The sequence below is a fragment of the Phalacrocorax aristotelis genome, chromosome 5 (assembly GCF_949628215.1).
Source record: "Phalacrocorax aristotelis chromosome 5, bGulAri2.1, whole genome shotgun sequence".
NCBI lineage: Eukaryota > Metazoa > Chordata > Aves > Suliformes > Phalacrocoracidae > Phalacrocorax > Phalacrocorax aristotelis.
Genome location: NC_134280.1, coordinates 48993567 through 49020970, shown reverse-complemented (window position 1 = coordinate 49020970; position 27404 = coordinate 48993567). Strand labels below are relative to the sequence as shown.

Below are 27404 nucleotides of genomic sequence, written 5' to 3'. Positions count from 1 at the left end.
AATTTAGTAAGTTTTGTTGACTTCTGTATATGCCGTCTTGGAAGAGCATCTAAATGAGATGCAGCACATAAGAGCTGAAGTCTAGCACTGTGTGTACTTACCCAGGAGAGCGTTAGTAAGGAATTGCGCAAGTTTTCTCTTTCCAGATGGAACAGCCTTAGTGCTGGGCTAGTGCTTTTTGGAGACCAGTAAGGCAGCAGAGCAAGTGGTTTTGTACTAGTAAGGATTTTAGCTAAAACAAACACATTCTTCTTGTGAAGCTGCTGCGATGAACTGATATTTGGCCAATACAATAGTTAGTCAGAATATACTGGTCCACATCTAGCCAAGCTTTTTTCAGAAATGTACAGGTAAATGAGACAATTGTGTTTACATGGGTGTGAACATACTTTTATACTGCCAGCATCTTCTGTTCCTGCACCTTGACTTTCCATTCATAGGTGCAGCTGCAAATGCCTACTTTTCCTGTTTAAAAAAAGGCCGTTATGACTTCATTTCATTAAAAGATGATTTTAGCGCACTTAAAAATATGGACCATTAAAAATGGGTTAACACAACAGCTACCACGCTTTCCTATCCATAAGTCCTGGAAGCTATTAGGACCAACTTGGATGAAAGTAAGTCATAATTAACTTGACATTAACTGCACTGCCTTAGCTATTATGTCTGGTAAAACCCCCTACATTTCCTTAGAAGAACTTGAAGGTCTTGAACATTATACACTCTACAGGGTACAGAGTCTGAGATCAAGACTTCCCTGCTTGCAGATGCTATTAAAAAACAGATCCAGAATGCCTCTGTGCTTGAGATAAATTAGTAGATTGCCATGAAGCAAACCCTTATTTCTCTTATTTGTAGGGGAACTCTCTTTGGTTTCTGATCTGAGTATCTTGAAACAAAACTTCAACCCATAGTTGTTTTTGAGACAAATGTAACAAGCAAGCAGGATGTGGCCAGAGAGGTGACGGTGTGCAGTATTTTTCAGAGCTGCATCTTAATTTACAGGGTGATCATGAGAACACTTAGTTTAGTATCAATTACACTAGCTCTGTCTTCTAGTAATGAATAAAACTATTGCTACCCTTTATAAATGATGGAAGTTTTTTCATCTTGAAATATAGTCTTTGCCTTCTTGGTGCTATATGATAGATGGCCTCCCTCATTAAAAACCAGCCAACTCTGAAACCCACAAGACAGAAACCACCACAGAAGTCCTGTATCAGTTAATCTTTCTGAATAGCCCTCCATATTAAAAAAAGATGCAACATACAGCACACAGTTTAATTAGTTTATTTTTTTAAAATCCTGTCAGAAATATAGCTGTGCATTAATTACAAAATATATTAAACAATCTATCGATACTTCCAAGGGAACAGGAGTACTTTCATTCTGTTCAAACGCAAACCAATACAAACCTTTAACACTGACCCTAGAATAGTCTTTTGCATCCATCATCAAAGTTTGATGTGAAAGTGTCTCTAAATAAGAACAGAAAGGCCATCCTGATTTTAGTTCATTAGCAAACATGACGAGCCATATCACGAGACCATTAAGAAACAAGTCTATACATCTCACATGCTCTGAGCTCCCACATATACATTACATACTGACATTTTTAGTAAAATAATTTTCCCTGCCCTGCAGGGGAAGACATTCAGAGGCAAAATGAAAATACATTTGCAATATCATATAATAGGAAAATTTGTGCCATAGCAGCTTTGCAAATACACATACTAAGGGTGGCTGGCTTAAAACATGTTCAAGACGACAGAAATTTGGAAGATAAAAGAAGCTAAGCCACTTTCTAAACCACCTTGAGATCCAGTAATGCTGCAAAGCATCAAGAGTTACAGAACTAAGGAACCCCATTTCTGAAGAAATTACACAGGAAACTGCTTAAGTCCCCCTATTTCTTTGCATTTGTTTTAGAGACAACTCTCAATGCTGCATACCTTTCTGCTTCCATTTAAGTAGTTCTAGTAATTATACCTCAATCCAGCATGGTAAACCAACTTCTCAAAAGATATGATCAAATTTGGAGGAAGGCGGAAAGAGGCTGTGTTTCAGTCAAAATATGTTTCCACACAAAAACTGAATCTCTTTGTGCTAACCTTAGGAAAAGTATGAATAAAAGATAATCGTCATGAAGACCGTACACTATGGTAACAATGCAGGCTCGTAAGTTATCCTATTAGCTGAAGATGATGTAAGAGAAAGCTCTGGAACTGCAGTTGAAATGAGGAGTAGCTTGGAAGGTGGGGGAAGGAGGAGGAAAATGTAGATGAAGAGATGAATAGACGAGTAGATAAACAAACATTTCATTAACATTTATACTTTTTCAGGACAGCAAGATTTAACTGATACTTAGCAAATTAGCTCTGAAAGTCTCTTGTGTAAAACTCTGCCATTACAGTAATTCAGCATCACTCAGAGTTCTACCTGGTAATAGTAAAATACAAAACCAGTAGAATAGCAGCAGTGAATAAAGCATTCATGTTACTGTGGCCAATACAGTATTGTACATGAAGTAGCTTTCTATTCCCTATTGGTTTGTGCTATTGTACAATATTAATCTGAATCACTTAAACTCCTGAACCTGCCACCAAACAGTTTCCTCCCAAAGCAGAAGTATATCAGATCCTGCAGATCAGGCTCAAAGCAAAAATTCAGTTCATAATACAGAGCTCCAAAATGAAAGAAAGTATTAATGCACTTAGTGGGTTTTGGGTATAAACTATTAGAACACAGACTAAGGACATTTCTGTTAATATCACTAGGGCTGAGAAAGGAACTGTGGCAGGAAGAAGCTCAAATTACAAGTGTTTCTTCTGCTCCCTCCCCCAGCTCCCCTCTTCCCCCCTCCCCCCAAAAAGGAGAGGAGAATGCTAGTCTTTGAGCATCTTGGAGAAACATGGATAACTAACATAGCTTGAAAATGACTGGAGAGCTAATGTACAGTGCCTTCTGTATATAGTGCATCTGGGCACTGTCACGTACATTAAAAGCTCCTGGTTAAGAATGGTTTAACTACTAGGAATGCTCTAACTGAAGACACTTGAAACAATTCAGCTAATAGGATGAGGCTATTCAGTATAAAAACTACTTAAGAGCTTTAAAAAGGCAGTTTTAAAGCATGAATCTTTTCCTATTTTGACTAATATAAGGCTCACCTGTCCTCTAAAGTCACAGAATACACTAAATAAGTCAGTGACTGGCTGCATTTACCATTACCCAGGAACTTCATGTTTCAGTAGTGATGATACTCCATTGAACGCAATCTCTCTTCAACTAACAGGCTCTATCTGCAAAGTAAATTTTACTCATCTGGATATGATGAACAAAGTGGTAGGTTTGGTCCTGGAACTTTTAATCTCATGCAGGCAGGCAGATTATCCTTCCAAATCAGTATACTATAGTAGACTTTCATTAGCTAGTATATATTAAGCATATGCACTTTCCCCACTGATGATCCCCACGGGATTGCTTTGATGAGATCAAAGAGTTGGAACACTCTTGAATATCTTTTAAGTTGCAGTGTCTCAAGTCTTTAGGTTGTTTCACTAGCTTGGAGAAATAATATACATATGCTTAAGTATGGCGTAGCTCTTTCTTCGCTATCAGACTGTCTACTTAAGTTATGGGGTGAACAAAACTTTTTTCTTCCCTCCTTTTAAAGACAAGATTCAGAACTTTATCAGCACCATGATAAGTTAAAATTTTTAGCACCAATGAACTTGAACTACTCAGTTTTGACTGGTCAAAACGAACATTTATATGGCATACAAACAATCGCTACAGAAAACAATATAGGCAACATTAGGAAGCTCATGAATTCTTGGCATAGTGAATCTAGTGTTTGGTAAATTAGTAACTATGGAAGCCGGATTTTGGTTTTTTTTCCTAAGAGCAAAGAGGATCGCAATTTTTCCTCATGCTGTCTAATTAATAGGCTTTTCTTCTCCTCCAAACCACTGAGGGTGGCCCAGCTCCTATTGTCTAATGGGCCAGGAAATACCCATGACAGCTGGATGTTGATATGGCCAGCTGTCTGCTGAGAATTCATAGGAGACGACATAGGTCATGTCACCCAGAACACCAAGAGATCACTCGAACAGATGCAGGTCACAAGTTCAGCTCTGGTACAAATCCAGGTTTCAACAACAGTAAACATCCAGCACTAGGAGGACATCCCACCAGCACAGAAGTATCTCATTCAAATGCTACCCTTTCATCTCTGGTGATGGTGACTGACATCCTGGGCCTGGAGCATACACTTACAAAAAGATTTACCAAAATAAAGAGAACTAGCGAAGCACTTTCAGATCACATTCCAAGTACTTCTTCAGTGAACTCAGCTCATTTAGCCTTCACAACACTACCACGTCTTTTAGAAATAATAGTACCAACTCTACATCGACGTGCAACTTCCTGATGCTAACTCCGCACAAGGGAAGGATCAAAGCATACGTAGGTGATGTGACCAGTGTCTTAACCGGACTTCAGATTTCAAGAGAAGCACAGCCAATTCAAAATTCTAGGTTAGTCAATATAGAAACTGTCTCAACTTTTCCCAGCTCTGTGAAAGACAAATACCCCACCCCCCCAGTCTTTAATAATTTAGCTATTACCCTGCTAGAGTATCTATTCCAAGGCACTGAGGTGAAAAGATTTACCAGTCTTTTCTGATATGGCTGAAGCTTTACCAAACTGACATGTACAAGTACTTCAGTAGGATTTTCCTGCAGGCAGTTAAGTTTTGATTAACAACACTTCATTTAGTTAGCTTGCTACAGAAGTAGCTTATTACTTTAATAGAGAACAATACCAAATATTTGAACATATAACCTCATACAGAAGAAAAAGTATACCACCACCACCAAAGTTCTATTCAGATGAAGATCTATTATGTTGGCAACTACGGTCTTTTGCAGATGCAGCCTATATAGAAAACGAAGCATGCTTGTAATCTGTGGTGGAAGAACATGACAGGTGGCTCCATTCCTCTGGTTAAGACTTACAGGCTACATAGCTCCATCAGCACTGCGAGCTTGAAATCCTTCTCTGCGGAGACTGTTTAAATCTAGACGCGTTAGAACTTCACAGCGCACCAGAAGGGTATCATCCTTTACAAAGGTTCTTTGTTTCAAGGTTTGCAGGTGCATGAAAGTCACATAACCAAAACCTTTTGGATTGCGGTGAATTGTTGGTCTCTGGAAGGCTAATAACTCTGGCTTGGCTTCCATTACTTCTTCGTGATTCTGCCTTTCAGGGCCTTCTGACTGATCCAAAATAGAAAGTCGTATAGTGCCTTGGAAAGGCCAAGGCAGATGGCTGTCATATTCTCCTTGCATAGTGTGGACAAACAGAGATATAAAATTAGCACAACGCTGAGCATTTGGTAATTGGATATGCAGCCGCAAACACAGCTTGTAGCCAGGCCTTCCAGTATAGAAGCCAGGACTGTGCATCACAACAGGTCTCTCTTCTTCCTGGGCTTTCTGAAGTCCGCTGAAGTTCTCAATCTTCCAGATATAAATACCATTACATTGCTGTGCCTCCATTTCAGTAATCTTTCCCTCTAAATTTCTGATAGTACGTTTGAGTTCTGCCATGTGAGTGTTCTGAGTCTCCATTTTAGCAATGAGTTCTCGGATTTGGTGATCTTGTCTTACCAGACGGCCTTCCAACTGCTGAATAGTTTCTTTGAAGTTTTCAACTTCTGGATTGCAATCATACGTGGCATGTGACACTTGTGAGAAGAGGGCAGGGTCAAAGGGTAGGCCATTGATGAAGGGTACAGGATTTGCAGCAGTAACACTGATATTTTGAAAACTCTGAGCCATCATTCTCATGTGAACCTGAGTGAACTCCTGCATATGTCGTGCCAGTTCATTCCTTTGCATCTAGAATTTAAGAGATGTGGCATTAGGAACATATCACACATTATCTGCAATCACATCTAAAATGTGGCTATGAAGAAAATCAAACAATTAGTTGCTTCTGTTATATGAGAAAAACTGCAATGTGAATCAAGGACAGGTGACGTGACAAAGCAGCACTTCATCAATGGTGGGCTCCAAATTTAAGGTCACTGTTATGACAAATGAAAAAAGGAGTTCAAATGCCAGTGGGTAAATATTGTTCAACTCAAAATAGTGACATGGTGAAAAAGTGTTAGTGATAAACACACATTTTGTATTTTTTTTGTGTGTTCTAAATCAGCATTGTATTCCTTTCAGTGATTTGCTAAAATGCTCCATAGTACCAAATACAAAGGCATACAAAAACTGATGTGGAAATGATGAAGGGAAAAGATCCATTTTTTCCAACGAGATATTGAACAACTAGACATAAGAGTATCCAGATTAAATTATTCCAGAATTTAATAAAATGTAAAGCACTATCAGGTCTTCTTCACTAAATTCTAAAAGCCATAACTGCAATTTTGGAAGAAATGCTAGAAGCTACTCTATTGACATGAAAGCTGAGAAAACACTCATGGATTAATAAAATCAAGTTCATCAAGCAGATCATTCACAGCATCTTTTTAAGTTTGAAAGCAATGTAACAACATGTAGTGTTTTAGAATTAAGATACCTCAGAACAAAGAAACACACAAATCACTGAGGATTTGGGCTGGTGAATGAGACAAGAATAGGAAAACACGTGGAAAAAAAAAACACAGCAAAAATATGCAGAATGTCTGCAATTCATGACTCTGACAAACAGCTTACCTTTTCAGGACACCCAAAGGCACTGTAAAAGCATGGCACTGGGGCAGTAGGACAATCATTGTCATAATGGTTAGGCATCTAAAACAAATTAGATTTGAAATTATTTTTTCCATCAACAGTATTATTATATAATATGCTAAAAGAACACAGCTGGATGGACTCTGAATAGGTACCTCAAGTCAGATCAGAAACTATATAATTTCTCAAAGAAATATAGAAGCTTTGACAAAAATGTTATCTGATGATAAAAATTCTACATCCTCCTTGTATGTATTTTTACAGTCCATTGCCTTTGTTCTTACATTAGACATCAGGAAGCATTCAGGTTTTCTTGCCAGAATGAATGCCTTTTGCTTCTAGCCTATCCTCAAGCTAGATCACAGTCCAGTTCCTTCCCTTCTGAAGCAATATCTGCATATACTTGTGTCTCTCCATTATCCTCTTCCTCAAAAAGCTCAAGTTACTTCTATTTTCCTTATGGTCCGTGTTTTCCAGACGCAATTACCTAACTGCTCTGGATCCTCCCTATTCATCCCCACTTCAAAAACTGGACAGCTTCAGCTGAGGCCTTAAAAGCCCTAAACAGAGCAAAGGACAATTCTGAATTTCACAGGCAAAATACCTGTTTGTATGACTAGTATGTTTGCCTTGTTTAAGTATCATGATGAAGTAGAACACAAGCTTAATATAGGTCAGCAATTAGTTCTAAACCACTGCCTAGTGTTGTGGTTTAACTCAGCAGGCAGCTAAACACCATACCAGCCATTAGCTCTTCAGCACGTGTCACCTCCTCCTCTGGCAATATTCTGAAATCTTTGCCTTCTGGCCAGTCCGTGATTACTTCCAAGATTCCTGGGCGACTGGGGTTTCCTACCCAATCCCACTGGGTGATAGGTGCAACCCATTTACTCCATGTAGCATCAGTTGCATGGTGTGTAGAGGGGACGTTTCCTTTGAACATCCAGCCCAGCACTGGCAGTCGGGGTGCCAGGAGCAGCTGTGCTTCAGTACCAACCACTTCTGAAATAGCTCAAACCCCTTCATATGCTGCCAACATCTCAGTTGGAGTATAGCAGGCTTCCGGACCCTCTGTATCCCCGGCTCCAAAACCCTAGGGGTCGACCTCGGGTCTCCCCATGTGCTTTCTGCCAGAGGCTCCAGGTAGGGCCATTCTCCCCGGCTGTGGTGTAGAGCACATTCTTTACATCTTGTCCTGCCTGGACTGGCCCAAGAGCTGCTGCATGAACTATCTGCTTTTTAATCTGTTCATGGGCTTGTCATTGCTCAGGGCCCCATTTGGAATCATTCTTCTTCCAGATCACCTGATAGAGAGGGCTTATGATCAGACTGTAATTTGGAATATGCATTCTCCAAAACCTCACAACACCTAAGGAAGCTTGTGTTCCCTTTTTGCTAGTTGGTAGAGACATGGCTGCTATTTTGTTGATCACATCCATTGGTATCTGACGACATCCATCTTGCCATTTGATTCCTAAGAACTGGATCTCTTGCGTGGGTCCCTTGACCTTACTTTGGTTTATGGCAAAACCAGCCTTCAGCAGGATTTGGACTGTTTTCTTGTCTTTCTCAAAAACTTCTGCTGTGTTGCCCCACACAATGATGTCATCAAAAAGTACTGCAGGTGTTCTGGACCTCCACCCTGTTCCAGTGCATTATGGATCAGTCCATGGCAAATAGTAGGGCTGGGTTTCCTGGGGCAGTCAATTCCAGGTGGACTGAACACCCCTCCAAGTGAAAGCAAACTGTAGCCTGCACTCTGATGCCAGAGGGATTGAGAAAAATGCATTAGCAATATCAATTGTGGCATACCAGGCCATCGGATCCACACAGTCCAGTAAACCCAGTTGTCCCTTTCCTCCACCTGGCTGGAGGCAGGGCCTCTCTAGTCCTGGTCATAGTATTCATTACTTACTTCTTGTAAATGCAAATCAAAAGTACCTTTATTAAGATTGGAAGTAAAATCAACCCTTCTACTCTGTGTAGTGAACTGCCCACTGAAAACTGCAGCAGCAGTTTCTCTGGAAGGACCCCCTTTTGTGATTGTTCTTCTTTGCAACTCATGTACCCATGCCTCTAGGGTTAAGGTAGATCTTCCATCCCACTTCCTCATGTCCTCTCCATGGTCATGCAGGCAAAACCACAGGGTGGCCTATGGTCTGTATCCACTATATCCCCTCTGTTGAGCAGAGGGACGCTTACTCCTAATAGCCGAGATACTGGTCCATACAGGTGGGGAGTAGGACATACCTTCTTTGAGTTGCTGGACAGCTTCTCCACAGCGAAGATGCAGGCCCACTGGGAGGAAGAGATATTTTCTTCATATTGCCAGAGTTGGCCAGCCAATTCATCCACTGTCTGTTCCTCGCTGTCTTTCCAGGCCAGTACTGCCAATGAGTTGACATGTGATGATGGAGCGCTCCATACCAACATCCGCCACATGAGTCGTGTGCACCTGACTTCATCTGGATCTTTGGGTGACTGTTCATTGTCCAGGTCATCATAAATCACCTCCAGCATGGCTAATTCCCTCAGGAACTAGATACCTCTCTCCGTGGTGGTCCACTTGCCTGGGTGACATATAATCATCTTCCTTAAAAGGATACCTTTCCTTCACACTAGACAGGAGTCACCTCCAGAGGCTGAGGGCTTGTGCCCCTTTTCCAATTGCTTTGTCAATGCCCCCTTCCTTAGAAAGGGATCCCAGCTGCTTGGGTTCCCTACCCTCCAATTCAAGGCTACTGGCCCCGTTATCCCAGCATCAGAGCAGCCAGGTGACAATGTGCTCACCTGGATTATGACTAATATCTTTTCATATATCTAGCAGCTCACTCAGGGATAGGGATTGGGTGGTTACCATCTAATTTATAGCTTTTGCTTCTTCCTCCTCCTGTTCTCGTTGATGACCCTGGTTCACCTTCATCCCTTACTAAATGAGCTGATTTTCTTGTGTATTTCTTCATGTGTATAGGGGTGACCAATACTGGCATGGGTTGTTTCTCTCATTCAGCTGCAGTGCCCATCGCCGGGGTTAGAGCAGCCACACTATTGTTAAATAGTTGTTTAACCCTAAGCAAGATCTGACACACATTCAGGGGACACAGCAATAGGACCACGCTGGTTTGAACATCCCAAGGATATTCAAACTTCTCAAGACCTATTGTAACTATCCTGAAGGAGAAAGGCGAAATGGAGGAGTGAGGGAAAGTGTCCCGCCCATAGATTGCTTCTCCAAGGAGAAAAGGCAATTAATAATTAATAGTTTCTGAGAGGTGGCTTCTAAGGCACAGAGATTATGGCAATGCTGAGTACAAACACCAGATTAGTCTCATGATCAATAATTTTATCATATCATAAGCCAGTGTTACACAGTGCAGCAAAATAACCTTGATCCAGCTTCCAGCAGTGATAAACAGCACAACAGGGAACATATTCTGCAGGTAAGGTGTTCCATAACACAACTTTGAGAGCAAGCATGACAACTTTGAGAGCAAATAAATCAACATTGTGACCATTGACTATTAAACCAATATGTTGAATGCTTATAAGAAATTTGTTTTCACACGCTCTGGTCAGATCCGTTGTTATCTCAACCCTTTGTGCCCCATGTTCATGCCAAAAGGACTGCTGTGGTTTAACCTGGCAGGCAGCTAACACCACACAGCCGTCCGCTCACTCCCCACACACAGTGGGATGGGATAAAGAATGGCGGGGGGGGGGGGAATTTGTGGGTTGAGATGAAGACGGTTTAATAGGACAAAAGGAAAGGAAAATAATAATGATAAAAGAATATGTAAAATAAGTGATGCACAATGCAATTGCTCACCACCTGCTGACCAATGTCCAGCCAGTCCCCGATCAGTGGTTGCTGCCCCCTGGCCAACTCCCCCCAGTTTATATACTGAGCATGATGTCATATGGTATGGAATATCCCTTTGGCCAGTTTGGGTCAGCTGTCCTGGCTGTGCCCCCTCCCAGCTTCTTGCTGGCAGGGCACGAGAAACTGAGAAGTCCTTGACTAGCGTAAGCACTACTTAGCAACAACTAAAACATCAGTGTGTTATCAACATCATTCTCATCCTAAATGCAAAACGCAGCACTATATCAACTACTAGGAAGAAAACTAACTCTGTCCCAGCTGAAACCAGGACACCTCGTTTAGCATTCTCCGTTCACTGTTTTTGCAGCTCATTATTCTACCTAACAACAGATTTTTGCCTTTGTCATTACTGAACTCATCCTGGTTTTCAGAGTATTCCTCCAATTTGACAAGATCATTCTTTATTTTAAACCAAGTCATTAACATAGTTGCCGTGCCATGCAAACAGGGGTAGGCTGCAGATTGAATAACATTTATCATTTTCCTGTCAATGAAGTTATTGAATAGAATAAATAAAAGCTATTACAATAGTAATGGACGAGCAGAATTCCAGCCAGCATCTACAGTTTGAGAATGAATTATTTATAGCTACTTTACAACAGTGGCTTTCCAATTACAAATACTCTCTGCCCAAATCAAAGCCTTGTCTTCTAATGTCAGCCATGACCACTGGCAGCTGCTTGGTATTCTTTAACCTCCATGCAAGATCAAAACCATGCAGCATGGCCCCTGTCAAGAAGCAGTATAGGTAAACAATGTGATTTGCAGTCAAAAATCCTAGGGGTTTACCAGACTGCAACTGCAAGCTGCAGCAGCATTTAAGAGAGTATCACACCTGCACTGGATGCAACATTTTCAGAGAGAGACATGCAGAGATCTATTAGCTAACAGAGAAACTGCTTCTTCAAGTTTAATTTCAGAATAAGTAAGCAATGTAAATACAAAACATCTGACCCAGATTAAACACAGAGAAAGGTAGTCCCTTACCTGCTCTCTGATGAGCATTGTGTTGCAATATTCACAAAAGACATTGGCGAGTGGACAGGTTTGGTCGTGAAGCTTAGTTATCAAACAGAGAAAAAGAGAGGAAAGAAATAATCAATAAAGTTACACAATTTAAGAGAGTGCTAATCACCTCTGATAAGATGTTACATTTTTATTTACCTGTCAAATTTTACATTTAGCTGTATGCAATGATGAAACAAACACAATCCCCTCACCCTGAATAGTGTGTTTTCTACAATTACTGTTCCGTCCTGGGCTCATGCAAGAGATTCATAAAGTTGCAGATATTCAGATATTTTATTTCCTAAATCTCTTATGCTCCAAAGGAGTCTGAATTTATCCAGAAGTTTCTGACGTCATTAATTTAATTTGTATGTATTCTGGAATTGTTCATGTTCAATTGTAGTGGAACTATATTAAAAGTTTCTTTTGTATTGTTGGATGATATAAGGTTTTGTTTGACAATTCATGATATGATATCATAAAATTTATAGCCCTTGAGATAAGACACATCCATATACAAGTAAAGAAATGGAAGCTCAAAAAGGAAAGGACTATCCTCAGTACCACCTGAGTAACAAATGCAGAGCCGGGAGACGAATTCAGAAATTATCTTGGTCTTGTGTGTTAGCAGATATCCCTAAGACATGCATCTCCTGACACATCCTTTCTGCCAGGCATAAAAAAATTGTCAATCTAAATATTTCTTTGAGTGTTATTTTGGCAGCAGATACCAGCCTCTCTGATAGTAAGGCCAAAAATCAATGGTTATTACACAGGTCTTTTCACACCAGAGGGTTCCCAAGAACTTTGTATTTAAGCACATTCCTCCCCCCAGCTTTCGCCTGTTCTAGACTAATGTCCTGAGTTTGTAGCTTCTCACCTGTACAGCAGAAAGAGCTCTTCTAGACCAATTTTTTTTTTAAACTGATATTCTGTTTACAAGCAAACCCATGTGAATGAAGGTTGAAAAACTGGGACTTCTGCTAAGTACCTCTTTATCTTCATAGGCCATAGATGTGGCACAGTATGGACAACAGACTTGACGCCTTGGACACTCCTGTGTCATGTGCTCTTTCAGATGGTTCTTCTGGAAGGCTCCTTGGCACTGTGGGCATTCCACAGTGGAAAAATCACACTGCAACTGGTGGTCCTGAACAAGAACATAAGAGGGATTTGATACTACAAACAGATACTATCGTCTCACCTGTTTTCAAGATACAGCCAGTACAAGAGGAACAAATTGCAATCTTTCCTTCATGCAAGCAAGTTTTTATATACTTATGCTAACTTTACCAACGACCTGTTATTGCCCCATTACCAAGATCAGGGCTTCATGTATTCAGAGCTTTAAGAATGTTCTCAGGTAAAAATTCAGCTTTACGGTTATCCTTTTAACTTTGTACATTATTTTCCAAAGCAATTATTTCAACTAATATATCTAGCTGCTTTGAGAGAATGTTAAATTGACTTTAGGGAACTTGTGCGAAGTACAGATACAGCTGATAAAAAGACAAACATGAATGATCCTAAAGAGAAAGCTGCATTAGTACAATTTTCATGCACTATGATGTTCGCTTGAGAATCACCTAATTACAATTAAAGACTCATCAAAAAACAAATGCACACAGCTATAGTTTTGAATTAACAATGCATTGAATCAGCATGAACAGGTATCAGGTATGACCATCTGTGTTAAGTTATTCTGAATTTTTACTTGTCCATGAAAACAAAGTTCTATATTTTCAAAACTAATTCTCACCTCTAAATGCCTCAACTCCATCTTCATACTGCAGCCCTTGTTGGGACACTTCACCATTAATGAAAGGATTTCCCGTTTAGCAAAGTTGTCAGGAAAAAGTTGATTTTCAAGCAGAATTTCATTGTCTACTGGACATTTGTGACCTGCATCTCTACAATACAGAAAAGAAAGGAAAAAAGAGATTCCAAGTTTCCTTTGCCCTTCATTTAAAATACTTTTACACTAGCAAGACATTAGTGGCCAAATTATAACACATTAAGAAAGTCTTTGAAAATGATGGCATTTATGTGGCAATTACCAGAAAGTATGCAATGTAAATCAGAGAAACTGGCAATACTCAAGTGTCACTAGAGGCAGCATGACTGGGATCGCAGCACTTTTCTAACTCAGTAGTTTTTATTTGGACAAATGCCATGATAGATACTCTGGAAATAAACTTGAGGAGGATGTAAAGAAACTAAAAATTTATGGTTCCGTTCCTGTAAGTACTTCACATAGTTCAAACATTGAAGAATATTTCACATATTATTTCAAAACAATCCTTTAAAGATTTTTGGACCTTCTCTCCTTTTCCCCCCCACTTTATAAATAGCCACAGTGATCACACCTGAGAGAAAAAGCAAACATCTTGTTTTTTTCCAGATTCACTTCATCTATTTGGCATTACATTTCATATAGCCCATTTCACTGGTTTTGTTGTACAACCAGTTCATCAGTTGGTCATCCTTCAATCTATTTATTTATACAGCAAAGAAGGCTGAAAAAACTCCAGACACAAAATTTACTAATAACTATGAAAATTACACTGGATTTGGAACTGGTTGTTTTATCTGATGCCATTTTAACTGAAGACTGGAAGTCAGTGCTTACTGATGAAAGTTTGGAGTCTGATTGTGGAACACGAGTGTAAGCACAAGAGAACTAACAGCCTGTTCCACTTTGTCAGGTTCTGTCTACCTGCATTTCAATACAGGAATCGTTAGAAATGGAGTAAAAAAGGGATCACCTTCACCAAATTTTCCTTTAAAAAAGATATCCAGTATCAGCTCATTTCTGAAAACAGTACATCAACATATCTCTTCACAATTAAGTAATACAGTTAAAGAGGCATGAGGGATCAAAGCTCCGGAGCTGAAGTGCTAATGGAAACAGCAATAAAATGGAAAAATACACGGGACGGAAAAATGTCAGAGAGCACTTGTGGTGTAAAGATCAACGGCCAGATCATTGTCACTGCTTGCAAGCATGAGGGGAAGTAGAACCTAGTGGGCTGTGGAGACCAGGAGGGAATTTGGGTTCTTTGTTGGAAAAGGAAATAATTGCTCAGCAACTCCTTCATCAGCAAAGCTGCTAGAGGAAGCGGGGGTAAAGTTGAGACTTCAGAAAGAGACAATGAACTTCCTTTCCTAGGTTTTGCTTGCAAGAGCTAGTTCACCACAAGTCTGATAGTCATACTCCTAAACAAGTGGAAAAAAGAAAATACTCAGTCCTCCGTTCTGTTTCATAGCTCCCTGAGCTATGATCAGCATGCTGATATTTGTCACGTTCCCCCACTTCGCAGGCAACCTACAGGAAATCAATTTTCACAGGTATAACTTGGTTACAAATACCCTGTTTAGTTCAGTAGGCCTGCTAAGACAGCAGCCTTACTTCTACATAGAAAAAGCGAATCATATTTAACAACAGGCAACAACAGATTAATTTTAAATAATGATTAGTAAATCCCCAGTTTAACTAACTAGCAGACAAAGGGTAAAATAAGAATGAATGGCAGTTTTCCGATGTTTACAGAAAGGAAAGAGCAGCGAATTATTGTAGTATATTAAACAGACTTCAAACACCATTTGCAAGTATTTGGATTGTGTTTAAAAGGCTGCTTAGATCCATCTACAGACAAAGATGTTGCTATACATTTCCTTTCACAGAACTCAGTTTATGCACCTCAGTTCCAATTGACATTACAGTGGAGGCTTTCCTATGCCAGAATTATTCTCACATTAGGCAGTCTGTGCATGACAGTAATTGTGAAACAATAACCATCTTCTACAAAGTACAATGAATCTACCAATAATTTCCCTTGAAATGAAAATATATGTGTGAAGAGTAAAGCCAGAATAATTTTGTTTGAAAAAAGACTCCTCTGTGATTTTAGCAACTAAGCAGTTTAGCCTAGAAGCTGAAACAGTTGGCATCACTTTAACTGCAGCCATGCCCACTGTTTGGTGAACTGCTAGCACCCAAAGATTTCTTTGCTGCCCCTTGTCAGCTCATAACTCTGCTTTTCTGACAAACAGCGGTTCTGATATTTGGCGAGCTCTACTACAAGACCTAAGTGAGCTTTGACCGAAGATACAGAAGACTAGAGTAAAATTTAGTTAGCAACTGTCTCTGTACTTAGTTCTTCTGAAATTTCTAATCAAGTACTTTGTAGGCAGTAATATTTGTAAACTATTACTTGTAGTTACTTTGGTAGATAAGCTTCTTCATTACCATGACTCATAGCACTTCAAAGCACTTCAGACAGCTTTATTTAAAAGGATGCCAAGACTTTCTGGGAGGCAAACGTTTACTGCAATCAAATCCATCTGGTCTAATCATGTCCCTCACACTGTAAGACTCCAGTCTTTAACAGCTTTTTACAAAATCTTTCTGGTTGCAGCCACAATTTCTTCAACACAGACAACTACTATTGTCTGTGTAAGTCACAAGAAGCAATTACTCAAAAACTGCTTTTCCATCCTTTATCGTTTAAAATCCCTAATCTCTGTGTTCTCTTGAGCTAGACAGTGGGGAAATGAGGAGTAAAGAGAAGCAATTTTTTCCTGATCAAATAAAGGCTGTGACAATCACTTAATGAAAAAAAACAGTACTTAGAGAATGTAAAAATCACTTTCCATTTTCATTTTAGTTCTGTAGAAGCTTCTCAATGACATCAATCAATAGGGTACTGCAGACATTACAGATTCCAAATCAATATTGTACTGTAGACACTACATACTCCAAATCAATAGCCTGATCAATGGATGCCAGTTAAGCACGCAATTCAGCCCTTCAGGGATTCAAAGGGTTCTGGCACTTAAATTTTCTGCTCTGCTTTCACAAGCATTCATTCAACCTGCACTCTAAAGACAGATTTCAGTGGGGAATGAGGGAAAACATTTACTATTGATGACTGAAATATCAGAGTGATGATCTATAGCCTCCAAGATGAAAAACGCTTTCCACCTGTGTTTAGTATTTGCTGAAACAGTCAACACTATCTATAGAAATGAAGTAACGGAAAGGGTGTAAAAGAAGCAAAAGCTTCTGGTCACTGAAATTGTTTGCAGACCTACAACCTTGAGCAAAACGAATGCTCTGTTAATTTAAAAAGGAAGAGAAACCATTTCCCATGGCTGGGGTTTAAGAAGGAAGTTTCTCTACCTGCTATGTGATGTTGCGTTCTGAGCATGCAGTTCCTCACTCAGTCCTGTGGTAAATTCTAACCAATGACTGTAACTGTGCAGCTCATCAGCAGAAGCAGAAGGATTAGAAAACAAGATCACCTTAGCTGTTAAGGATCTGAAAGACTGGAAATGAGACACCCATTTTTGGTTATTTTAAGTTTAGTCATTTCCCCCCTCAGTTTTAAACCTAGGAATTCTGTTGTCTTTGAAATGATTAGTGAGTAGACATTTCTAAAGCTCAGTATACTTAAGTACTGACTAATCTACCTTCAGGATTTATAGACATCGTACTCCCATGAGAAGGTTTAAAGATTTCTTTTCTTTCTTCCAGAAATACCCAAGTTAGAGAAGGGTATAAAAACTGCTACTGCCAACAAACAGAGGAATCAGAGTGCAAGAAAGGAATTCCAAAATTTAATGGCCTTTATTAGTACAAGCATCTAATTCAATGCTTACAAGCATGCATGAAATTATGTACCTCATGAAAGAATTTAGGTTGGAACATGCAAAGCAAAGGCCAGAAAGTGAAGCTAACTGCTTGCACCTAGGGAACTGGATTACAGTCAAAGCTGACAAGTTCAGTTTTGGGCTTTTTTTGCCTTCTTCCATGCACTCTACTGATGCAAATACCATTGAGTGATGCAGTTGGGTAAGGCCTGACGTACTTTTCTTGCAGAAGTAGGAACATAGTGAACAAGGCAAGGGACTAAGGGAGCAGGGTGATCTCGTGGTATGGTTAGTGGAGAACTGAGTATCTCTCAGCTTCCTCTGCAGAATCTACAGGCGAGGCCCCTTTTTCATGGGTGAACACTGGTGGTATTCTGCATTCTCTGGATAATTAAACTGCATCCTTTTCTCAGAAATATTGATGAAACTGATGTTAACAACAATTGTGCTGCAAGCATACACAATAAGTATCTGCACTTGCTAGAAACGAAAATAGCCTGGCTCTTTTGCTATCATAAATAGGGAACACAAAATTAAGTTTGTCTTCTCAGCTCCAATATTTTCCTCCTTGATCTAAAAGGGATACCATGAAGAAATACAGTAGCACCAGATACAACAGCCACAGAAGTTACAGAGAAGCCCACAAAAAAGCCCAAATACTCTATTCAGAGAACATCGTTGCTGGCATACTATGCGTTTAGTGTGCTATAAATGACAGACCATGGTAAAAAGGAAATGGAACAGAACTATGGATAAATGGTATGGAAACACAATCAAGAAAGCACTGTCCATTTTGCATGCTAAAAATAAATGCCTGGGGAAAACAACATTGTACAGTAATATTGAAGAGAGTTTGATGAGCTTTACACAAAGGTGTGCAAAGTAAGGTTGGAAATTAACCAGTTCTATATGTGGGTCACACAGAATTAAATATTTAGATTCCTACCAAAGTACTGTGAGATTTGAGCTAAGTCGGCAATTGTTAAGAAAAAAATCTGGCTATGCTGAGAAGGAAAAACCCTACAGCATAATATCCAGCCTTCTATCAACGTGTTCCAATACTCACCAATATGCTGGGGACACTGATGACTATGTTCCAGGCTTGAGGGAACTACACCCTACCCATGTACATTCTGCCCTTCCTTGGTCTTTCAATCACTCATTTTTATGAGCCCAGCCTACTATTGCCTTCATATCTCATTCCCACTCCCTCATATGCCACCTAGTTTCTTCTCTAAATGCTTTGTTCGAAACCATTCCCTCATTACAATCACTCTTCCAGCTCAACAAGGAAGCGGCTGATTGCGAGTGAAGAACTGAACGCATGAATCTGCATCAAGAAACCATGCTGTCTGTAGCTGCCTGTAGTTATCAAGAGAAACAACCATAGGGAAAAGACAGGTTTTATAATCCTGGACTGAAAATGGAATTTATTTGGAGGATTTAGCTGCTACTTAAAAAATATTATTTAATGTTTACTCAATCAAATATTTAGATTGATAACCTGGGTACATTTGTATCAATGGCAAAATATCTAAAGCTCATGAGACCTCCAAGCCTCACGCAACCTCCTCATGACATTTTGGCCATACCTAGTGCTTATTAGAAAGCATCTTTAATGAATTATAAATTCCTGGAGTTCTATTAGCACTCACTGGTAATGCACATTAAGCAGTTCTATTCGGTTTGCATTGCCCTTAAACTGCTCTGCTTTGGTAAGTGAATTCCTTCTTAAAAGCAACTTCTGTAAATTTTCTGTTACCTTATTGATTTGACAATGCAGCCTTTGCAGAAACGGTGTCCACATGGTGTCTGCACTGCTTCCCGAAGAGCCATCAAACAGATTGGACATTCGTATTTACTTTCCAAGGGTGGATCAAACTCCACATCATAACCTTGTGTTTCCTCTGTGAAAGAACTTGGAGGGTTTCCAGTCCCACTGCTGACGCTTACGCTGTCTTCTTTCACTCCAACGCTGCAGGCACTGGCCATGGCTGCACAGCAGCCGCTCTCCAAGTCTCGGGCTCCACAACTGTTATCACTATATAGCAAGCTCATAGTAGCTAATCAAATGCTACACAGAAACAGTCTGCAAGATGACAAAAAGATATGTTAATTTAAAATATTCCAACACCTTCCCTTCCAGTGAACAACAAATTTTATTTCTGACCAGAAACACTGGAACAGTGATGCATATTTGGTTCTACTCAAAATCACTGGTTTTGCTTTGTCCCAGTTTGCTATCTATCTTTTTTACTTATCTTGTGATATATAGGAAAAAGCACTGCATCCTGTCAGCCTAGTTCAAACACACACACACACCCCTTTCTGTAATCTCTTTCGTCTGACTACCTATGTGAAAAAAAAATTCTTTCTCCTCGCTATGTTTAATGAAAATGCCTCTTTACCCCTTCAGTATTATTTACATCTAAAGAATTCAAATATAATTTGCATGAAAAACGCTGTACAAAACCAAGTTTTATTGGATGACAATAGCTCGATTCCATATTTTTGTTACAGTGAATAAAGGATATTTAACATTTTCTGTATACAGCAATTCACAGTATAGGTTTCAAATCAGTTTAGGCACATGTCCACAAATAAAATGCAAGTCCAAGTACCCAAACCAAGCAGATGCTGGGCTGCAAATGAAATTCAAATACACAGCACTGCTGATAACATTTTAAAACTGCCAGTAGGACTTTAAATTGAGTAAGAAGCTACACATGAGATAAGGCTACTTCCACAGCTCAAAAGCTATCTACTCCACTCAGAGTTCTTGCTCTCCTTTCCCTCTTCCACTCTAGCTGGCAGGGAGGACAAGGGACATGACTAAGAACAGAAGATAAAAGTCACATTCCCCTGAAGAACAGTGAATGGCAAGGTAGAACCTGCTTTTAAAATACTACTCACAAAGCAGGTTGAACGCATAGGTAAGAAATAAATAAAAAGCTGGCATCCCCAAAGAGATTGCAAATGTTTCTACATTGAATGAGGGAACTTTAAAGAAAGGTCTAGACAACAAATAGAAATTCTAAAAGCCCAAGAAATTTTCCTCTCCCTAGATTTTTTTAATGGCTACAACCATCATCTTAGAATCCTATTTGGTTAGTTTTCTGTAAATTACATTTCTTTGAAACACAGAGGCTATCATCAGGTGCAAGGCAGTCTGACTAGGCTGAGGGTTACAGAGCCAGGCCTGTCAAACAAACCCACTAAGCCCAGATTTGATCACCTTTTGTACAGCAGCATAGGCAAAGGTCTCTTGCAATGTTCACCTACTGCATTCACTGTCACACCATTACATCATTTAAAGCATATTAGGTATGTAATCTAAGGATTAATCAGGAGCTGAACTGTAAGGATTGTTGATCTGCATCACTGCTGCAGACTCTGGGGGAAGTGAGGAGTGCTGAATGTATAGGGTTACCTTGACCTCAAGCTCACACAGTCGAACTTTTTCCTGCCTTTAGCAGAATTTGAACATCACAAGTCATTTTAACAAAATGTTCATGGATAGGACGAGGATGTACAGGTAGTTTTACTTGGGTACTTATTATATGACACCTGAATATCAACAGAAATACTAATCACACAAAGCCTCAACTAGCATTTACTGGAAATATATTTTGAACACATACAACATTACAGATAGGCCACCTGCATGATAAATAACTAACAATACTGCCCATGCTAACATTGTATGAGATTTTTTTATGGTTATCCAGACAAAAAAAAAAAGAAAAGGCAGATCTACCAAACAAAATCAAACAGGCAAAGTTACCATATTTAGGTCAGTTACAGTTAGAATCAAACCAGATATGGTACAAATATGTGACTTTCCATTTTGTTGAGGTACGCAGCGGTATGAGAGTGGTACCTGAAGAGTAGCATACCTGATATTTCCAAAACACCATTAAGGTACAGAGTCTCAAAGTACAGTTTGACAGTTTTGAGTTGTACTGAACTGGTGAGCAATGCTTACTTAATGCAGAAATAACTCTACAGCAGAGCTGTCTGGAACTGCGTCCAAGGAGGTATGTTTACTTCTATTCTTGTTCTCTGCCCCCATGTATTATCCCTATACATTATCTACCACAACAGGCTGTATATTCAAGGCTCCTAAACGCAGCAGCAATACAAACTAAAGACCATATAAATTCCCAGCACTTTCTTCAGGCACAGTCCAACAGCAATCAATTTAATCCCATGGAACTGAGCAACTTCCCCAGTGACTTAGAACAGAAGCAGAAGAAAAAATGCTTAGAAAAATTCTCTGTGACAAAGATTTTTTTAGACTGCCATTGGTAGGTCTCTCTCCTCTGGAGAAAAAAACCCAACTTGTTTCCATTGTTAAACTAACATAACCTTCATTTAACAGCCACTGCAGAGGATGATTAGTCCACAGGCCATACTTAATGAAAAATCACAGGAACTAAGTTAGGCCACTGGAGTGGGAATGTTGGTATGCAGGATATTAGAATCCACAGGCCAGCCCAGGACTGAAAATTTCACATTTTTCCAAGCCACAAGGGTATATTTAGTGAGACTAAGAAAGGGAAGAGGAACATATATCCCCCTTTAGCAATGTCACAAAGCAATTCAGGAAGTAGCAAGGAGGAAAATGTCATAGCTTTACCCAAATTCAGCTGTCACGTTAATTGCAAAGAAGTGTGCAACTCTTCCCTTGGGCTGCTCCTAGGAAAAAAACATACTATTTGAAATATTGTTCTTATAAGGAAGAAAACAGGATCTGACTCAGTATCATCTCAATAGTTGAACAGTCTGTAGATTTAAGTGCTGTGCAAGTGGTACTCTTTGCCCGTTTAAACTGTTTCTACAGACATAGCAGGTATGTGCATTCAGACTGCAGAAACAAAAATCCTACACCAGAGTCATTTTAATGAATGAGTCACTGCAACCAGTCAACATCCCAGTCTCACACCAAAATCCCCTTATTCAGTGATGTACTCCACTCCCACATGGAGCTTTTTGTCTGCATATGACCAAAGGCTTCATTAAAAAAAAGTCGCAAGTATCATTGGTTCCTCTTTTTAAATAGGTAAATTCAGGCACAAAGAGGCAACTTAAGTTGATTAAGAGGCAGATTTTTAATTTTGTTCATGCTTTATATAAGATTAGATTCCTACTACTACTCTTATCCATTTCATCTTATCTGTGAGGAAAACCCTCCTTTCTCCACACCTATTTATAGGTGTGGGGCAAGACACAATTTTCCAAATCAAAATCCACACTGCTGTCACTCGGACCATTAACCAAGGCCTGATTATTCCACCATAATTTAAAACAATTCCTCTAAAAGTTGTAACTACTGTGGTAGGAATTAGTTCTGTTTCTTATGGCACTTATTTTACCCTCCAGGAGTAGGAACATAGATCCATATCTTCTAGAACAGAGCAGCATTAGAGCAAAGCCAACTAAAGAAAAGCATACTTTGAATGTCGATGACAGGTCTTTCCCCTGATGAAGACAGAGCAGAATATTTGTAAGCCTACTGTAGCAGTTTTGTATGTTCCTCCCCTGGGAATTTTAAAAAATTTTTGGCTAAAAGAGGGTGGATTTCAAAATCCAAATGAGTATTTATCCCAAAATTCACAAGTTGCTACCCTTTCCTTTTGTTTGAAATTAGATTACCAGTGAAGTAAAATCTAAAAAACAACCCCCCAAAACCACATCAGTTTTTCTTCCTATTGATAATGGTTGTTATTCTTCCTCTCTGATGAACAAAATTGAGTCAAATCCAACAAAATGCAAATATTAATTTATAATACCTTGTCTACACTGCAGCCTTTAGAATTTATCCATTTTTTTTGACGTTGATAGTTTAACACATTAAACACTTCGGTAGCCTGCTCCAGGACAACATCCAGCCTTCAGATTGAGGAGCAACTGAAATTAAACTGGACCATTAAGTCTTGTTTTTGCTAGCATGACATTTCTCAGGCAAAGAAAGCCTTAAAACTGTGTCTGGCAATGCACCTGAAATGCTCTTTTCTAGAGCTAGGAAGTCCTATCAGACTTGCTGAGTAGACAGATAATGGGTTTTAGCTTGCACACACGGCGTACCCAAAGTCCTTGGGCCAGCAAAGGTTGATTCCAAGGCAACAGCTGTATTGTTCAACAACAGAAAGGAAGGTGCTTTCCAGGCAAATGGTAATGGACAGGAGTTGTCTGATCATTACTTGTGCTGCAGAAATCTGGAATGCCCTAAGGATCAAACATTTGGGCCCCATAAAAGGCACAGTTAAAGTTGGAAGAGTAGCATGGGGACTCCCTGTAGTCTTAAGATCAAACCCGGCCAAAAGCTTTCTTAAGTAATGTGCTACGTTGCTATTACACTGTTGCATTACAAAGTGTTTAGAGGTTCATTGGAGATAGCACAGTCAGACCAGAAGACCAAACTCCTCTGAGGATAATGTACCTTATGACTGACAAAACCCATTTCAAAACAGAATTAAAACCCACCCGTATTTTAACTTAATGCAGGCAACAAGACTCAGTGCTCTGATTTGCAAAGTCCCATAGTCTAATGGAGCTTAGGTAGGGCTTTTACAGATTTTCACGCTCCAAAGAGCCACCGGATTAATTCAGAAACTTCTCTAAATCAAAAAAATATTACCGGTAACAAAAGATATCTTCAGATTGCCTGAAAAATTACACTATAATTAGAGTAATAGGAAGGAAATAAAAGTAGGCATTGTATCCTATTTACACTGAAATATGAAATAACACCTTTGAGCATTTGGCAAAGGTGAAGGAACACTGTACAGAGAGCATATTAGTTGCCATGAAATAGAAAATTTTGAATATTAATCAGTAAGTATCGAATACAATCAATTTCCACATGCCCTTTCCTTGGAAATTCAATGAGTAGCCATCTAAATCAGGAGATCAATTCAGAAGACTATTTCAAATCACTTTTCTTACTTTAAGTTCACAAACATAATTAATCCGTTTGCAGTCTGGCCAGCACACAGCCAGCTTGGGAAATGCCTTCAATGCCACACGGAGAGAAAAACTGCCCAAACTTTTTTCTTTTCTTTTTCTGCCTCGCTGAGAATAGTTTTGTACATAAACATTTCTGGGTCATGAGACTGACAGACCAGTGGAGTGACTTGGGATAATCTGTTTACAAAGCAATACTTGCAACACTTATTCCCAGGCATATTAATCAATGGTTTGCTGAAAACTGATAAGCACTGTGTGTTTGCATTATGAGGTTTGTAACTATCATCACTGGGGCCTCATCCAGGCAGAACATATACAATGATGCAAGTTCCTTTTAATTAATACCTATAGAACACTTTCATTTCAAAGCTATCAAATGGCTACACAAGCCAAAGCAACAGGAGATTTAGGCAGAAATCATAATTGCACAAACCAAATTCTGGTTTCTTGTAAAAGCCTGCAAGCACGCTGCAAACATTTTATTGATATCTCAACTTTTTTTTTTCTGATAGCAGTAACTGTTATGACTTCCAAGCCTTCTGGATAACCACTATACTTATCATTGTAACATGTAAGCCTAAAGACTTAAAATGAGAAATTCTGTTTGAGGCAAATACAATTGAACAACAATATTAAAAGCTCATTAGGCAGTATCAAGAGCTCCTGCCACTGGAGCTGAGCGGCCTTTGGGGGTTTCTGAAGATTTCCAGGTGATTTCTCTTTGCTTAGAGAGAATGCTCTCAGGCTTTATTCACATACACATTTTTATGCTTAAGTGTTACTTAGGGGACTACATGGTCGCATAGTCCCAGTTACGTTCACATTTTTATCCCACTTGAGTATGTCAAAACAAATTGCATTTTAGTGAGCAGTCGAAGTGCACTATATTGTATTTAACACCAAAATATTCCATGGGTTTTTCCATTATCAGAAAAAACTTTGTTCAGATTAACAAATACAAGGAAAGCACTGTTAGTGAGAACAACAATACTATTTAATTCTTTTAATTACTTTGGCAGAGGTTCTGCTCTCCCTTTGCACACTGAGAACGCTTCAAGACATGCATGGTGCCTTTCTATATCCCTCAGTAGATCTGCAGAGAATTTAAGATGCTGCCTGATGGGGACAAGGTAAGCACCAGGACAGAAAGTACTTCAGAATGAGGCAGGGAGAAATAAGACTACGAACAAATGTGATTTCCACAATGGCCGGTCTACAGGCTAGATTTAATGACCATCTACCTCAACAAACATTAAGCTTGTATCTGGCATTAATAAAACAATTTGAGATCCTGGGAAAAGAAACAGTGAATTGAGCACACATTCTGAAACAACTAAAACATTTCTTCTTTCACTTTACATTTACTTTTGTTTTCTTTTTGACATGCTTTATACCCAGAATCATTTAGCCTTAGTTTTCACAGTCTGGATCTAAAACTTTTTAATATTTGTTTAGCTAATTTGTGCTACTGAGATACAAAGGTTACTCTTCCTGACATATTAAACTCACGGAAGTTCAACAAGTGATGAAAAAGTATGTTCACCTCAGACATTCTTTCATTCTGAAGTTCTATCAGCATAAGTATCTATTGTGTGCATTGTCTTTTTAAATATAGCAGCACATTTTTTAAAGGGAGAGCAGTATTGCAGTGATGCAATACTACAAGACTTAAAAAGCCATTTATGACTTGACAACCACTCATTCAATGGAGCCTGACTCAGCTCTACAAATCTGTAGCTTCTTTTGGGAAAAGTTGAAGGTAATGTGGAACATGCAGAAGAATTATGCCTAAAGTGACACCTGCCATGAAAGTAACCCAAGTGCTTTTATCAGCATACTTCCATGATCTTTTTTCCTTCTGATCCTGGTGGTACTGGTTCTAGGGACAGACAAAGCAGGTTGCTTGCAAGTGTTAAGACAGTTGGTGAACACAGGGTCAAATGCACTGGACATGTTAAGCAAGCTGTTAGTGCAGTCAGTAACTTTTCCTCCCACTGTTCCTTTTCTTACCTCTCCCTCATCGAAAGCTTCAAATCAATGCTTTCTTCTTCATTCTGTCAATGGTATCTAAGACACAACAAAACCCACATAGCTCATGGGAAGCTCTGCAGCATGCAGAACTTGTCAGAGGCAAACATGGAGAAATACTTTTGGCTAGCTTTAAGTACTGGGTATAAGGGATATAATTAGAATGTTTTCCTCCCACCTACAGCTGAGATTTCCGTTTAAGTATGAAAAGAGTCAGTGTGACCTATCTAAAGCAGATTAATTCGATGGAAAGTACTATTGAAGTTGTAGCTTATTACTCATATTAATAAATTTACCATCGACAGAAAGCACTGCCAGTTTCTACTCTAGTAACAGAGCTAGACAGAGCTTTAGAAACAGTAGCCTCTCTTGCAAATTATCCTTACAGGCCTTTAACACGTTCCCGAAGAGTTTATTGAGTATCTCCATTTCACAGTTGGCAAAAAACAGAGCCCACTTTTGAGGTGACGTGCTCGAGGCTGCAGAGAAACTAACCACTCGTTACAACGCAGAGGCCGCCCGCAGCTAACGCTCCCGCGGCCGTCCGAGGGCACAGCCAGGGCTGCTCGGAGGCAGGAGAAGGTGGCTGCAGCCAGGACCCCAGCCCGCCCAGTACACCGGCGGGACTGGGTAACTGCGAGCGCCGGCGCGGCTGGACTCAGGGCTGCCGAGCCCGCCGCGCGGATCCCGGGATAGTCTGCATTTCGGAGCGGCGCAGGCCGCCGTGTCCCAGCCCGGATGACCGCCCTCCCCGAAGGCAGGCCCGCCTCGCCAGCCGGCCCCCGGGCCCGCAGGGCCTCCAGCAGCGGCGCCGAGCCCCCGCTCTCGGGGATGAGGCCGCGGGGCTCCGCGCCCAGCCGCGGCTGGCAACGCCGCCACAGGCCCCACGCCCGAGGCGGGCGGCGGAGCCCCGGCCGGCCCCTCGCTTACCGGAGCCCGTCCCGCCGCTAGGCCGCGGGCAGGCCCCTCCGCAGCCCTCCGCCCGGCCGCCGGCTCGGCCGCCCCCCCGCCGCCGGTCCGCCCAGCCCGCACTCACCGCCGGCCGCTCCCCGCTGGCCGCTCCCCGGGCGCCACTTCCGCCTTCTCCTCGGCAAGCAGTGGGGCGGCGGCCGCCC

General features: G+C 40.3%; 1 protein-coding gene across 5 annotated transcripts; it reads right to left on the bottom strand.

Moving 5' to 3' along the window:
• Positions 1–1274: 1274 nt before the first annotated feature.
• Positions 1275–27404, bottom strand: TRAF6 (TNF receptor associated factor 6). Of its 5 annotated transcripts, XM_075094333.1 has the most exons (9): positions 27326–27381; positions 26272–26328; positions 21932–21990; positions 19055–19381; positions 13400–13550; positions 12632–12790; positions 11620–11691; positions 6735–6812; positions 1275–5903 (listed from the first exon to the last, which is right to left on the bottom strand). In XM_075094333.1, exons 4-9 carry the CDS (start codon positions 19348–19350, stop codon positions 5022–5024), a joined length of 1638 nt encoding a protein of 545 aa, XP_074950434.1. In that variant the 5' UTR covers positions 19351–19381; positions 21932–21990; positions 26272–26328; positions 27326–27381; the 3' UTR covers positions 1275–5021. The 5 variants fall into 5 exon arrangements, with proteins under 5 accessions (XP_074950434.1, XP_074950432.1, XP_074950433.1 ...); XM_075094331.1 differs by lacking the exon at positions 26272–26328 and having other exon boundaries at positions 27326–27379; XM_075094332.1 differs by lacking the exons at positions 26272–26328; positions 27326–27381 and adding an exon at positions 22747–22765.